Source organism: Melanerpes formicivorus, unplaced genomic scaffold (assembly GCF_026170545.1).
Source record: "Melanerpes formicivorus ecotype bairdi unplaced genomic scaffold, bMelFor1.0.p_v2 SCAF_9, whole genome shotgun sequence".
Classification (NCBI taxonomy): domain Eukaryota; kingdom Metazoa; phylum Chordata; class Aves; order Piciformes; family Picidae; genus Melanerpes; species Melanerpes formicivorus.
The window spans coordinates 23,134,994-23,151,969 of record NW_027142361.1 but is presented as its reverse complement, the minus strand read 5'-3'; the positions used below and the strand labels follow the sequence as shown (position 1 = coordinate 23,151,969).

At 44.6% G+C, this 16,976-nt stretch overlaps 1 protein-coding gene across 2 annotated transcripts in view; it reads left to right on the top strand.

Annotated features, from left to right (window-relative positions):
- TFAP2D (transcription factor AP-2 delta) overlaps positions 1-14,201 on the top strand; it is a 77,511-nt gene extending 63,310 nt beyond the window's left edge. For both annotated transcript variants that reach the window (XM_068142893.1, XM_068142892.1), the window contains one exon: positions 13,858-14,201. In XM_068142893.1, the coding sequence (XP_067998994.1) occupies positions 13,858-14,077 (220 nt within the window). In that variant the 3' untranslated portion in view covers positions 14,078-14,201. The remainder of the gene's footprint in view (positions 1-13,857) is intronic.
- Positions 14,202-16,976: the final 2,775 nt, after the last annotated feature.

Genomic DNA, 16,976 nt, shown 5'->3' with positions numbered 1-16,976 from the left:
AGAGGAATCACACAAATGTCTATTATTAGAATAAATTCTAAGATAATTAAAGACTTTTTGAAGAACTATAATGTCTGATAGATACAGCAGAATCCAGACTCTACTTAAGTTTTAATGGATTTTTTTCTTTAGGAATGAGATACTCAACAGCTGGTAAGTGTAGGATTATGTCTTCCATTTGTGCTGTTACTTGCTCAACATTAATAACTAAGACCAGGGTTCACAGACTGGCACAGGTCAGATCGAAGCAGTGTTTTCCATTCCTGCTGATTTAAACCTTCAAGCTCACACTTCTCTCTGAAGCTTTTCCACTGAGCCCAAACTCACCAAGATCTATAAACATGTGTCCAACATAAAACACAGGATAGTTCCCATGAAGGGATCAGAATTGCTGGGTTTGCTCAAACTCCAAGATTCATACAAAGCATAAAACAGGGGAAATCAGTGAGCCTGAAAATTGCTGAGTTTTGCACAGCTTTGCCAGATATGCAAAAATCAGAGGCTCTTCTACACCCCTGGTACAACCATAGTTGTGCAACTGCTTTCTGAGATGTCCAGCTGACATGAATACAAAAAAGAGTCGGTCCTAAATGAAGAATGACTTCCAAATATTGTTTGACCCTTGCATTCATAGCAGCAACTACTGTCACTACCTGAGCCAGGGCAGTCTAATGTTTGCTTTATTCAACAATTTCTCCCTTTTCAGTACATTTTAGAACAGAATAGAATAGGACCTCCAAGATCATCGTGTCCAACCCATCATCCAACACCATCTTATCAACTAAACCATGGCACCAAGCAGCCCATCAAGTCTCCTCCTAAACACCCCCAATGATGGCAACTCCACCACCTCCCCAGGCAGCACATTCCAATGGGCAATCACTCTCTCTATGAAGAATTTCTTCCTAACATCCAGTCTAAACCTCCCCTGGCGCAGCTTGAGACTGTGTCTTGGAGTGTCTTACTACAAAGAAGATGTATTGATATTAGTAAATGAAAGTGGTGCCAGGGCACAGGCATGTGTTGACTGCTTTCCTTTTCTTTGACTGCATTGCTTTGACTGGGGGTTTGTTGCCTGGTCTAACTATCGCTGCCCTAAACTATTCCTGGGTACACTGGTACATAGATCATAGAATGGTCTGGGTTGGAAGGGGCCTTTAAGGATCACCTAGTCCGACCCTCCTGCAGTGAGCAGGGACATCTTCAGCTTCATCAGGTTGTTCAGGGCCATGTCTAACCCGATCTGGAATGTTTCCATGGATGGGATATCTACCACCTCTCTGAGCAACCTATGCTAGTGTTTCAGGAAAAAATGTCTTCCTTCTATCTAGTCTGAATCTCCCCTCTTTTAGTTTAAAACCACTACAGCTTGTCCTGTCACAACAGCAGTCTAAAAATCAGAATTTCAAATGTCCAAAATGCTAAATTAGTACTTTTGTTAATTTTTAGACCCCAACTCTCTCCCATTGATTGGAAAGAATATGTATTTACTTCTCTCTTCCATTACACTCTTATTTCTGAGCTTCCCACAGATTCAGCCACGAATCTGAAAGCCATGTTGACCTGTGTCTTCTTGTCTTTGACTTCATAATCCATCCTTGCATCAAAATAACTTTGATTTTTTTTGTGTGTTAATTTTTTTTTCCTAAATTTTTGGCACAAGTCTTATTTTTAGTTCCCCAACTTCTCCTGAAAAATAAAGTTACCAGAAAAACCCACCAAAAATGACCCACATTCTGTGTTCAGGAGGCAAAAAAAAAAACCACAGGACACAAAAAAAAAACTTACAAAGACTTGCTCAGATTACACTCAAGAGATCTGCGTCTATTTTTTGGCTTGCACATGCAAACTCCCTGACCTCATTAGCCAGCCTCTTAGTCTCACTTTCTTCACTTGTAAAATTTGGTATAGACATGCCTTCTGCATCTGCTTTTGAAACACTTGTGCCTGTAAGAATCTAAAGTGTTTGGAAATTTCAGATATCCTTACTAATATTGCCCATCATACAGGGAAAGGTGAATCCCCAGCAGTTACAGAAGTTGGATTTGATCCTTTAACTTCAAGGTTACATTTCATCAAGATGCAAAATCGCATCCAGATCATCTATTTCATATATAAAAGATAAAGACAGCAAAACAGCAAATGGAAAGCTACTTCCTTGCAAGTGACGTTTCTTTCAGTGCAGAAGCCTTATAAAACCAGACACCCCCCCAAAAAAATAATAGGCTCAGAATGCTAAAGCTGGATAATGAAAGCAATCAGCATCCTCACAAATTATTCTGTGTATTGCCTAGCCATCATGCTGATATGAAACACCCTTCCCATGAAAAATGTTTGAGACAAGTTTTGTCGTTTAGCTAGTCTCTGAGCCTGGAGCTGTCAACCTCCTGCAAGTGCCTGGCATCACACTGACAAGGTGACACGAAAAGTGACAGGCAAGAAACCAGCAGCTCAGACTTTGGGAGCAGTGGGAAAGGAACATCGTTCTTCCTGAAGGGGAAGAGGGAGCAATGAAGTAGGTTTTGAAGCTCAACGTGTTTCTTAAACTGTGACAAAGAGCCAAGCCCCAAAGCCTTACTGGTGGGTTGCCTTTACAGATATGCTTACCTCCTTTATATTTCTCTCTCTCTTTTTTTTTTTTATGATTCTTTGTTTATCAAAAAGTAGAGCAGCTTCTGTCATAATTACAGTCATCTTGATTAGCAGCAGCAGCCTTCTGTTTGGATGAACGGACTGGAAACAGCCTGGTGCACAATGAAGTCTGTGGTGAAATACCTCTGGTGCCCTCTAGAGTTCCCCTGATTTCCATCGCCTTTCTCAATCTGGCTTTTAGGTTCAGCTAAGTGAGAGGGACAATACTTGTTCTGAGTGCTGAGGTACTAGAAATCGACAAATTGTTCTCTTTTTTCCCCCCCTTCTTATTCTTTTCTTCTTGATTTTTCTTGGTTCTTCATTTACCAGAGTTATTAGATTTGTCTGGAAAAATCTGGAATTCTTCCATCTATCCCTTTCCCAGGGATTCCCTCTTTGGTATTTCCACAACAAAGGTCGAATTGCTTTCTCCAGCTCTGTTGATGACCAAAATACTTCTAGAAAGGATCATTTTGGAATTTCTAATATGGCTAATTTTTTTTTTTAATCACGAGTCTTATGATACCATATTCTCTTAAAGTCACAATTTATGGACTCAAGACAACAGATAGGAATCTGTTTTCTGTACCTGAACAAGCAAGTTTCATGATTACCAAAGAAAGAAACAAAATATATTCATCAAATATGGGGGGAGAAAAAACAAACTTGTGAGGATTGATTCATTTTTTCCACTTTTGCATTTCTACAGTCCTGCTCTGGCAGGGGTTTTGGACTGGATGACCTCTGGAGGTCTCTTCCAACCCCTAACATCCTGTGATTTTCCCAAAAAAGGGATGTCATCCTCTCATTTCCAAAATACTAGGTTAAAAAAAAAAAAATCTATGTTTTCACTTGTCATCAGCATGCTTTTAATGCTTACTTCTTAGTCTTTGTCTTTCAAGAAGGACAATGAGGCTTCTCAGCTATACTACCTGACTCGCTGGGGAAAGTCAACACATGATAGCAAGTTAGAAGAATCTCATTCATTTCTCTGCCTTCCCATAGAGCGTAACTGTGACCATTAGCTGAGCTGAAGGAGAACCAGGAGGAGCTAATGACTATGTGAGGGATATGCTGATTCTTTTTCAAAAGTCTCTAATCATTTTGGATTCATGGTCTCACTGCTGTATTTGGCTCCACGAGTGAGGCCAAACTTTATATCTGCAGTTAGCCACATGTATGTACATCTTTTTTTCCTCAGTCAAAACCAGCAAGGCACAGGGTTATCTACTGGTTGTTTTTTTCTGGAGGGTATAATGTCCTGAAATTGTGCCAGAGGAGGTTTAGGTTTATGAAAAGAGTGATCAGGAATTTGAACAGACTGTCTGGGGAGGTGGTGGAGTCACCATCCCTGGAGATGTTCAAGAAATGTGTGGACACTTCAGGACATGGTTTAATGGCCATGGTGGTATTAGGTCAATGGTCTTTTCCAACCAAAACAATTCTGTGAAACACTTGTTTGCAAACATCTAAAAGCTTTTGTGTCCTGTGCACCAGAGTGCCATGGCTTAATCATTGTTCTATAGCACAGAAAGAGAATGGACTAGAATAGAGTTAACCAGGTTGGAAAAGACCTTTGAGATTGAGTCCAACATATCATCCAACACTATCTAATCAACTAAACCATGGCACCAAGTGCCCCATCCAGTGTCTTCCTAAATGTCTCCAGTGATGGTGACTCCACCGCCTCCCTGGACAGCCCATTCCAATGGCCAATGCTCCATAGTCACAGTCTTGGATGCTTCAAATAGTTTCATGGACAATGCTCCCAGTGTGGAAAATCAGTCCCAAGGTCTGAAATATAGAGAGTTGAAACAGAATATGCTGAAACAGACTATTTTTGGAAATATGGAGCATCAGCTCTGGCCCACTTTTCTTACTTTCCCCATTGCTTTTACACATCATAAAAGATGGTCCATCTGGCTCAGGAAAAAAAAAATGTGCTTAGCATACTTGTTTGGTTATGAGCAGAAAACAAGTATGAGGGCCTGCTTTTCAGGGTAACTTTTGCATGTACTGTTTGCCACTCTACTCCTATAAAGGCTACTCATCCTTGTAATATATACCGACCATGTTCCAATGTTTTCCTTGACTATTAGTCTAACTTGTATCAGGATTAGGCTTACTGATCTTTTGAAGTTATCACAATTTAATACTCTGTGTAACCTTCACAGGACTTTTTAGGGTGTTGGGTAGTGATAGGACTGAAGGGAATGGAGCAAAACTAGAAATGGGTAGATTCAGATTGGATGTTAGGAAGTAGTTCTTTACCATGATGGTGGTGAGACACTGGAACAGGTTGCCTAGGGAGGTGGTAGAAGCCCCATCCCTGGAGGTGGCTCTGAGCAACCTGATCCACTGTGAGGTGTCCATGCCCATGGTGGAGGGGCTGGAACTAGGTGATGTCTGAGATCCCTTCCAACCCTGACAATTCTGTGATTCAAAATCAATACAGACACCTCTAACTTAGGATATTACTTGTATCACTGAAGAGATTGAGATATTTTCCCATTCTCTTTACAACCATCAGAAGTCTAAACAGATCTTCTTGCCATCTGCCATATATTGTTATATTTGGATAACATTAAGTTGTTTTCACATCCAGAGTTCTGAGAAAGGCCAACCAGTGAGTTCAAGCTTGATTTTTCTTTACCATTTTTATTTTACAGTATTTATTTTAAACATGGGTGTCAACATTCAGTGCAGATGGCCTTTCCCCCCACACACACATTGAGAAGGAATCTGTTTCTTTTGCTGTATCATAGTATCATTCAGGGTTGGAAGGGACCACAAGGATCATCTAGTTCCAACCCCCCTGCCATGGGCAGGGACACCCCACACTAGATCAGGCTGGACAGAGCCTCGTCCAGCCTGCTCTTAAACACCCCCAGGGACGGGGCCTCGACCACCTCCCTGGACAACCCATTCCAGGGTTTCACCACTCTCATGGTGAAGAACCTCCTCCTCACATCCAGCCTGAATCTCCCCACCTCCAGCTTCATTCCGTTGTTGAGTCTCACCAACCTGGGGTATGGAGGAATCCTTGAGGTAGTTGCCAAACTGGAATCCAAGCCTTCAGGCACAGTTGGATCTTTTTACTTTTAAGTAAGGCCATCTTTAAAACATGAGCAGATGTAATTGCATCATAGCACTGGGCAGAACTGCAGGCAGGTCTGGATGTTCTTAAGCATAAGGGTTTCACAGTATCACAGTATCACAGTATCACTTAGGTTGGAAAGGACCTCGAGGATCGAGTCCAACCTGACACCGCAGACCCCATGACTAGACCATGGCACCAAGTGCCACGTCCAATCTCCCCTTGAACGTCTCCAGGGTCGATGACTCAACCACCTCCCTGGGCAACCCATTCCAATGCCGAATGACTCGCTCGGTGAAGAACTTCCTCCTCACCTCGAGTCTGAACCTCCCTTGGCGCAGCTTGAGACTGTGTCCCCTTGTTCTGGTGCTGGTTGCCTGGGAGAAGAGGCCAACTCCCTCCTGGCTACAACCACCCTTCAGGTAGTTGTAGAGGGCAATAAGGTCACCCCTGAGCCTCCTCTTCTCCAGGCTAAACAATCCCAGCTCCCTCAGCCTCTCCTCATAGGGCTTGTGTTCAAGGCCTCTCACCAGCCTTGTTGCCCTTCTCTGGACACGCTCAAGTGTCTCAATGTCCTTCTTAAACTGAGGAGCCCAGAACTGGACACAGTACTCAAGGTGCGGCCTAACCAGAGCAGAGTACAGGGGCACTATGACCTCCCTGCTCCTGCTGGCCACACTATTCCTAATGCAGGCCAGAATGCTATTGGCCCTCCTGGCCACCTGAGCACACTGCTGGCTCATATTCAGGTGGCTGTCGATCAGCACACCCAGGTCCCTCTCTGTCTGGGAGCTCTCCAGCCACTCCGACCCCAGCCTATACCTCTGCATGGGATTGCCATAGCCAAAGTGCAGCACTCGGCACTTGGACTTGTTGAAAGCCATCCCATTGGACTCTGCCCATCTTTCCAGTCGGTCGAGGTCCCTCTGCAGAGCCTTTCTACCCTCTAATTGACTAACATCTGCCCCTAACTTTGTGTCATCTGCAAACTTGCTGATGACTGACTCTACCCCTTCATCCAGATCATCAACGAATATGTTGAAGAGGACAGGGCCCAGCACTGATCCCTGGGGGACACCACTGGTGACTGGCCTCCAGCTGGATGCGGCACCGTTCACGACCACTCTCTGGGCCCGGCCCTCCAGCCAGTTCCTAACCCAGCACAGAGTGTAGTGGTCCAATCCAATACAATATATTTGTTTACAATATATTGGCCTGATAGGCATCACCTTCCTTCTGCAGCTCTCCATGCACAATACCAAAATCAGAGACTTTTGCCTTGCCTTTTAGAACAATAAAGTTGCTCATTCACAAGAGTTGCAATATAAAGTTGAGAAGACCCAGAAGACTCCATTGTGACACCACCATGTTTGATTTTAGTCTTTTCAACTCAAGGGAAAGAATTACAATGGAAGAAATTAATTTCATAGGTGTGGAGAGTCCTGAAAGTGAGCCAACTTCAGTGGGAGCTCAGTCAGCCTGAAAAAACAGGCAACTAAATTTGACTTTCAGGAAACACATTTGGTTGCTTTGCCATTAATCTTCTGTCTGTCATGTCTGATTTAAATGTAAAATCAGATTTTTCTCCCCAACTTGAAACTTACTTTCATCAGCAAAGGGAAATTATCCTACATTCTCAGATATTTTTTAGACTTCATCTGGCAGAGAACTAAAGTACACCAAAATTAGAGCAAGGGGAATTACTGATAAAAATATAAGATAAAGTAAAGTATAATATCTCTCGGCCTTTTTAAGCTCATTACATAAAGGAAGGCTCAAAAAAAAACCAAAACTACACCCTCACAGGAGCTTGTCAAGGAGAACTGGTCAGAACTTTTCTGTAAAGCAGTTTCTCTCAGGGAGCTTCATGGGAAAATTAATAGGCTCAGCATATCCCCATATGTGGAGAAGAATATATCCATCAGGAACTGAAAGCAGGGTTGCCATGAAACTCTGCAATGCTATTTCACTTTAAAAGGGTTGACTTTTTTTATAAGAAATTTAATTCCATCTTGGGAAGTGTGCTGGGTGTGAGGCAGCCCCCTTCCCCACCCCTGGCAACAGTAAACACTCAGACAAATGGATTGCAAAAGTGATGGAAAGTTTAAACAGAAAGCAGTGAACATTTACAGAAAGCCAAAAGCACAGTGACAAAGAAAAATCCCAAAACAGACCCAGAGAGATCCCATCCCCACCTGAGGGTACACCCAAAACCCTCAGGGCTCCTTCTTCCTCCCCCACTGCTAGGCTAGTCTCAGCTGGCCAGGTCTGAGACTGCCCATCCCCCCATGGCCTTGGGCCTAGCCAGGAGGCATCTCCCCCAGTTACCGGCTGATGGAGGAAGAAGAAAAGAGGAGGTGCTAGACTCCGCACTGGATCTTATAGTGGTGCAAAGGATTGTGGTAGGAAATGCTACATAATTTCCTGTGTCCACCTCTCTGGGCTGGACTTCTGGACACAGGAAGTAAACATTGCAGGGGGGCACCCAGCTCAAACTGCAACAGGAAGAAAAAAAGTCTTATATTTGATGATGTAAGAGGCTGAACTGTGAAGGAGGTAGACCCCTAACTCACCCCACAAAATCCTGGTCTGATGAAAACCAGTTTTCAGAACAGATGTTCAAGTTTCCGGGCAAGATAAAAATATCCCTATCAATATAAGCTGGATGTCTAAGCTTCCCATGCAGTCAGTGAAGATCAAGGGCAATATGTAGCTGAGTCATAGCATGTAGAATCTTTTTAGATGACATTAGATATGCCATCAGTCAACTGCTGCTTTAAGAGAGTGCTGGTTTCCTATAAGCCTTCTGCATTACCTGTTCACCTGACACAGATATCTTGTTACTACAGAGCATCTCAAACAGCACCATACACATTTTTATTCAGCTTTATAGAGCCCTCAGTGTAGCCAGAAGAATGGCATACCTCGCTGTAAAGGAGAGATGTTCTTTGCATGTGCTAAATCATCCTTCAAACTTTATTGAATAAAGCCCCAGGGTTCAATTCAGTTGCCTAAATACTGACATCTAGTGCCCTGTCAGATACACAGGAGTAACCTTCCTGGCATTAAAACACCTAAGAGCAAGGCAGACTTAAGTTTCATAGTTTCATAGTTTCATTCAGGGTTGGAAGGGACCACAAGGATCATCTAGTTCCAACCCCCCTGCCATGGGCAGGGACACCCCACACTAGATCAGGCTGGCCAGAGCCTCATCCAGCCTGCTCTTAAACACCTCCAGGGACGGGGCCTCGACCACCTCCCTGGACAACCCATTCCAGGGTTTCACCACTCTCATGGTGAAGAACCTCCTCCTCACATCCAGCCTGGATCTCCCCACCTCCAGCTTCATTCCATTCCCCCTAGTCCTATCACTACCTGATATCCTGAGAAGTCCTTCCCCAGCCTTCCTGTAGGCCCCCTTCAGATACTGGAAGGCCACAATTAGGTCTCCTCGGAGCCTTCTCTTCTGCAGACTGAACAGCCCCAACTCCTTCAGTCTGTCCTCATAGGAGAGGTGCTCCAGCCCTCTGATCATCCTCGTGGCCCTTCTCTGGGCACGCTCCAGCACCTCCACATCCCTCTTGTAATAGGGGCTCCAGAACTGGACACAGTACTCCAGGTGGGGTCTCACCAGGGCTGAGTAGAGGGGGAGGATCACCTCCCTCGACCTGCTAGCCACACTTCTCCTGATGCAGCCCAGGATCTGATTGGCTTTGCGGGCTGCAAGTGCACACTGAGAGCTCATGTTGAGCTTTTTGTCCACCAGCACCCCCAAGTCTCTCTCCTCAGGGCTACTCTCCAGCCAGTCCCTGCCCAGCCTGTATTTGTGCCTGGGATTGCCTCGACCCAGATGCAGGACCCTGCACTTGCTCTTATTGAACTTCATGAGGTTGGCCTGTGCCCACCTCTCCAGCCTGTCAAGGTCCCTCTGGATGGCCTCCCTTCCCTCCAGCGTGTCTGCTGCACCACACAGCTTGGTGTCATCAGCAAACTTGCTGAGGGTGCACTCAATGCCACTGTCCATGTCCCCCACAAAGATGTTGAATAAGACAGGTCCCAGGACTGATCCCTGAGGGACTCCACTTGTCACTGGCCTCCACTGGGACATGGAGCCATTGACAGCCACTCTTTGGGTGCGGCCATCAAGCCAGTTCCTTATCCATCTAGTGGTCCACCCATCAAACCCATGTGTCACCAGTTTGGAGACCAGGATGTGGTGTGGGACAGTGTCGAAGGCTTTGCTCAGGTCCAGGTAAATGACATCAGTTGCTCGCCCCTCATCTATTAATTTTGTCACCTGCTCATAGAAGGCCACCAGGTTGGTCAGGCAGGATTTGCCCTAAGTCCTATATCACATCTAGCAAATCTGTGCAGATATTTCAGATCACAGACTCATAGAATTGTTTTGGTTGGAAGAGACACTCAAGATCATCAAGTGCAATCATTAACCCTCAACTGCCAGATCACCATTAAACCATGTCACTCAGCATCTCAGTTTAGGAAAGATGTTGAGTTGCTGGAACATGACCAGAGAAGGGGAACAAAGATGGGGAGGGGTCTCGAGCACAGCCTTACAAGGAGAGGGTGAGAGAGCTGGAGTTGCTTAGCCTGGAGAAGAGTGGGCTCAGGGGAGACCTTATTGCTGTCTACAACTACCTGAAGGGAGGTTGTAGCCAGGTGGGGGTTGGTCTCTTCTCCCAGGCAACCAGCACCAGAACAAGAGGACACAGTCTCAGGCTGTGCCAAGGGAGGTTTAGGCTGGAGGTAAGGAGAAAGTTCTTCCCAGAAAGTGTAATTGGCCATTGGAATGTGCTGCCCAGGGAGGTGGTGGAGTCACCATCACTGGAAGTGTTTCAAAAGAGACTGGACAAGGCACTTAGTGCCATGGTTTAGTTGATTAGATGGTGTTGGATGATAGGTTGGACTCAATGATCTCAAAGCTCTTTTCCAACCTGGTCAATTCTGTATTTCTCTATGAAGGGTGGGTATTCACTTGTCACAATGGGATCTCAGGGATTCTTTCTGCACTATGAAACATAACCACCATGGAGAAGATGCACTCTTATCCTGTCTGTTCTTTATGAAACTTGTCTTGTGATTCACAAGAAGTGATTTTCACTTTTCAACCTGCCCCTCTTCCTGAAGGCTTCCTGGTCAGAGTTGATTGATAAGGGAATGCATTTTCCAGATATGCTTTATTGCTTTTTTCCTCCTTTCCTTCCTTATTTCTGAAAGGAAGCAGTCAGGGGGAAGAAATGGTCTGTAAATGAGGCACAAAACCAGAGATTTATTGAATGATGAGAGCAGACTCAAAGGGCCTCCAGGTAAAAATAGTGTAATTAGCGCAATATCATCTGGCTAAACAGCTCCTGCTCCACCACCACCATTTTTTAACTCATCCCAGAGCCTGGGGCAAGACCCTCACCAGCCAAGACACCACCCAGAGGAGCTCAACCCCAGTAAGGAGGCCCAGTCAGCACCCATGGATGGTAATGGAATAATCATCAATTCTGGTCCTAACGACTGGGGGGCCACCAGGCCCCCCAGCCTTTGTTGTCATCATCATCACCACCACCATCATGCAGTGTGCACCATGAGCACTCACCAGAGATGAGAGGAGGATCCCTCAACCCAGATGAGCTCAGCTTGGGACTTCTGCCTTTCCTGGTGGGGATTAAAAAGGGAAGTGGGTGGGAAGGGCCAAGTGGCCACACCTGGGGTGGGAGGAGACCCCAACAGAGCCCAGGTGCTCTGGGATTTGAAGGGAAAGAGGGGGATAATTGGGTGGGTGAGGGACTTCTAGGGTGTCAGGTAATATGACTAGGGGGGATGGAAAAGAAGATAGAAATGGGTAGATTCAGATTGGATATTAGGAAGAAATTCTTCACTGTGAGGGTGGTGAGACACTGGGACAGATTGCCCAGGGAGGTGGTAGAAACTTCTTCCCTAGAGGTTTTTAAGGCCAGGCTGGATGTGGCTCTGAGCAACCTGATCTAGTGTGAGGGGTCCCTGCCCATGGCAAGGGGATTGGAACTGGATGATCCTTGAGGTGCTTTCCAACCCTAATAATTCTGTAATTCTATGATCTAGATGTTACCAAAAGTCCAAACTTCAAGAGCCCAAACTTCAAAAGTCATGTGATATTATTAATTGATGTCTGCAAAACAGTCCTTGTAAATATTTAATTATCATTTTCCTCTCATTACTAATTGGGGATAAACATCAATTCCTGCTTTGAAAAGTGTCTGGAGACTGATGGATAAACATACTAAAAGCAAGTTATTTGATAATAGCCTTTGGGAGACCTTTTTTAAAAGACTGGGCCACTCCCAATCTGAAATGAAGAGATGTTTCCAAACTGAGCTCTCATTTTGGTTAGGACTCCCATAATTTCTTAGCAAATGCAGTTCTTACGAGAAGCAGCTGAGGGGTTGCTTAGTCTGGAGAAAAATAAGCTGAGGAGAGACCTTACTGCTCCCTACTGCTCTTGGGGAAGAGGAGGCTCGGGGGAGACCTGATTGCCCTCTACAACTACCTGAAGGGAGGTTGTAGCCAGGTGGGGGTTGGTCTCTTCTCCCAGGCAACTCTTACTGCTCCCTACTGTTCTTCACCATGAGAGTGGTGAAACCCTGGAATGTGTTGTCCAGGGAGGTGGTCGAGGCCCCGTCCCTGGGGGTGTTTAAGAGCAGGCTGGATGAGGCTCTGTCCAGCCTGATCTAGTGTGGGGTGTCCCTGCCCATGGCAGGGGGGTTGGAACTAGATGATCCTTGTGGTCCCTTCCAACCCTGAATGAAACTATGAAACTATGAAACTATGAAACTATAACTCCCTGAAAGGAGGTTGTACTAAGGTGGGGTTTAGTCTCTTCTCCCAACTAACCAGTGATAGAACAAGAGAAAATAGCCTCGAGTTGCACCAGTGGAGATTTAGGTTGAATATTAAGAAAAGTTTCTGAAAGGGCTGTCAAGCCCTGGAACAGGCTGCCCAGGGAAGTGATGGTGTCACTATCCCTGAAGGGATTTAAAAGCCATGTAGAAGTGATACCTTGAATACTGTGTTCAGTTCTGGGCCCCTCAATTTAAGAAGGACATTCAGACTCTTGAACGTGTCCAGAGAAGGACAATGAGGCTGGGGAGAGGTCTTGAGCACAAGCCCTATAAGGAGAGGCTGAGGGAGCTGGGGTTGTTTATCCTGGGGAAGAGGAGGCTCGGGGGAGACCTGATTGCCCTCTACAACTACCTGAAGGGAGGTTGTAGCCAGGTGGGGGTTGGTCTCTTCTCCCAGGCAACCAGCACCAGAACAAGAGGACACAGTCTCAAGCTGCACCAGGGGAGGTTTAGGCTTGAGGTGAGGAGCAAGTTCTTCACAGAGTGAGTTGTTAGCCATTGGAGTGGGCTGCCCAGGGAGGTGGTAGAGTCACTGTCCCTGGAGGTGTTCAAGAGGGAATTGGATGTGGCACTTGGTGCCATGGTTTAGTAGTCATGAGGTCTTGAGTGACAGGTTGGACTTGATGATCTTTGAGGTCTTTTCCAACCTTATTGATTCTATGGTTTAGTAGTGACCTGGCCATGCTAGCTTAACAGTTGCACTTCACATTCTTAAAGGTCTCTTACAAAGAAAATTATTCTTCTGATTCTATCTATAAGAATGTATAAGCTACACAGAACTGGTTTTATTTACCTGAGAAAGAGGGAATCAAACCTCCTGGGACAGGAAAAGTAGCAATGCTGGAAAGCCCAGGGCATGGATCCTCTCTTGGCCCCTCTGAAGTCAACACCACCATTTCATCCTGCATCAGCCAAGGATCTGTCCCACGGTGTTTCAGAACCCAAGCTCCCACCAAAACAAACCTTTGAAGCTGTACGGAGTCTGCTTTTCAGCTCTACTCTTTTCTTTTCCGTTTCTCCCATAGGTAATAAATAGTTTAGGGAGCAAATCTTGAATTTCACCCTAGCAAAACGAGCGTGCTGCAAACTCTTCGATGTGTGTGACTGCAGTGATATTTATGTTCGCCTGTCTTTTTCTTTCCCCTTTTTTTTTTTTGGTGTTCTTTCTTTCTCTCTTTCTTTCTCTCTTTCTTTCTCTCTTTCTTTCTCTCTTTCTTTCCCCTGTCTCCTTCCTATTTGTAGTTTGATCACTCATGGTTTTGGAACTCCTGCAATATGTGCTGCCCTAAGCACTTTCCAAACTGTTCTCAGTGAAATGCTGAACTACTTGGAAAAGCACACGCCGCACAAAAGCGGAGGAGTGGCGGAATCCAGCCAAGGACACGCCAACTCGGAGAAAGCCCCCCTGCGGAAAACTTCAGAGGCTGCTGTGAAAGAGGGCAAAACAGAAAAGACAGACTAGCTACATCAAACAGAATCTATTTCAAGAGAGTTCTTGCTGCTGATATTTTTTTTAACATATATATATATCATTGAGGGCAATTTATCTCTGGTGGACCAAAATCCGCCCCCCCTAAAAAACACACACACACAAAAAAAAGGGGGGGGGGGGAGGGTAGGGGGGAAAGGGGGGGGGGGGGAAAGGAGGGGGGAAAAAAAGAAAATAAAAAAGAGAAAGATTAAAACAGAGAAAAAGTGAGAGTGAGAAAGTATTCAACCCTAAGAACAGCAATGTACAGTAATTGTGTGATGAAATTGTCACTTTTTTAACATTTCTGTTGCTCTAAACTACATTTTTCATGCACGTAGTATTTGATTGTTCTGAATGATACACTAACACTGTTTTTTTATAAGCACTTCTGGACTTGGCTGAGGTGGCACATGGAATCTGAAGCACTTTTCCTTTCTGGCAGCAGTCAGGGCCAGTGCATCAGTTGTGGGACATGGAGTTCCAGCATCCTGACTTTGTTTTCATGCTGGAAAGATGGAAAGAAGGGCTTCCTCTGCTCCACTGGAAATGCCTGATCTACTCACCACTGGGAAAACAATATGGAAACCTGGCAAAAGAGGAATTCTTAGGTCATGGAACAACTGAACCGTTCAGTGTTGGGTGCTGCTCATCCCCGCGTGGGAATGTACAATAAGGCTGCACTGGAATGAGGCCAGAACCTGTTGGGAATCTGCCCTGACCATTCAAGCAGCAGTCACGGTGTCTCTTGTGAAAAGAGCATGGCAGGCTAAAGTAAAACAAAAACAAAACAAACAAAAAAAAAAGCCCAACCTTTTACAATTTCAATAAGAGCCCTGATCTGATCCCTCTGTGAACTTCAGATTAAATGACAGCATGGGCTTCTGTCCTTAATCACAGTATCACAGTATAACTAAGGTTGGAAGAGACCTCGAGGATCATTGAGTCCAACCTGTCGCCACAGATCTCATGACTAGACCATGGCACCAAGTGCCACATCCAATCTCCTCTTGAACACCTCCAGGGATGGTGACTCCACCACCTCCCTGGGCAGCCCATTCCAATGACTAATGACTCTCTCGGTGAAGAACTTTCTCCTCAACTCGAGCCTAAACTTCCCCTGGCACAGCTTGAGACTGTGTCCTCTTGTTCTGGTGCTGGTTGCCTGGGAGAAGAGACCAACCCCCACCTGGCTACAACCACCTTTCAGGTAGTTGTAGAGGGCAATGCGGTCACCCCTGAGCCTCCTCTTCTCCAGTCTAAATAATCCCAGCTCCCTCAGCCTCTCCCTCATAGGGCTTGTGCTCAAGGCCTCTCACCAGCATCGTTGCCCTTATGTAGAAATTCTTTGATGCTCATGAATACCTAATTACTGAGCAGTGATTTCTTGATTTTTCTCTTAATCATGCCACATGGGCAAAGTTCTCACCTAGTCCCTGCAGAGGCACCGATTTACAGCAGCAAAGGATCCAGGACACTTGTTAGGCAAATGAGGGAAACTTGCTGAATGATAGTACATGGGTTCTTAGGTATTGTTTGATTAAATTTAGATGCCTTTCAGTACATACTAGTGTATAGCAAACTGCTATGGATTACATAGCTACATTAAAACATAATACAAGAACTCATTTCAGCAGGAAAATGAATCTTCTCAGCCCCTGGTCCCACAACATTGCAGTTTGCCATCCTGTTGAGGATATTGCCCTCATGCTGAAAAAACAATACACTAGGAACTAATGAGTTTATTTGCTTGCATGAGGAAATCTGCCTGGAAAGATGCCATTCTGTGATTTTGCCCAGATTTGTCCTTGTTCACAGCAGATATATAACTTAGATACCTACATCTAAGCATCCCCTATGCATTGAGGGAAACAGGTGCTTCTTCATGGGACTCCATCTCCTTAACACTTAAAGATCAGCTAAGTGCCTAGCAAAAGCTGAACTTCATTGAATGATATTTTTTTCACTCCAGCACCTCTACAGAGGTGCTAAAAATCAAATGAATGATCCTCAAAGATGTCCTCAATAGAAACATTGTGGAACTGCTCTAGAGCACTAAATACTTGACTGTGAAAGTACCTATTATTTTCACAATAAAAAGTGAAAACTCATTGTGCTTTTCTATTGCCCAGATAGAGGAAGAGAAAAAGAAAGGAAGGCAATAATTAAAAGTTTGACTCTGTCAAACAGATTTGCCACATGAAAACTTATTATAGAGCAATTCAATTGATGCCCTTTGCTTCAAGATGTGGATTAATTGAAATTAGGTTTTGATGGTGGGAAAGAAGTTTTTCAAATCCTTTTTTTGTTTTCTTCACTAAAAGATCAGCCTTCTGGAGAAGGGGGAATGACTGGCCAGGTAGATTGTTCCATGAAATTGCTAATAAAGCAGCATTTTATTCCCATCAAGTACAAATGCTTGATGTTGGAAATAATATGTCTACAGCATTCTTGGAAATGTTACCTATTCAGTATATAATTTATTTAAATATTTGCACCTTCTGTCTTTTCACATAATCACTATGTGCTGCAGACAAATAATTTTCAACCTGGGTTACCCTTTAACCTCTTAACAGTAATAAACCTGAGCACCCTTGAAGCCCCAGAACTTCCAGGGTTTGATTTACCGACCCCTACAGTTTTTTTGTACGGATCAATACAGACCTGCTTCAAGTTTATTGAACTACCATCTGTCCTTACCATCAAGAGGTTACATGCATTTACATCCCCATCTTTCTGGTTTTTCCTTTAGTACCTTAGAACATTTGAAAAGAAAAAGAAAAAAATTCCTTTTAAGAGGTAGCTGTGAGATTTGTTGACATTCACAGGCTTTCTGTCATTTATTTCTATCTGTACTTTAAAGTTTTATTCAGAGAATAAACAATTATTCCTG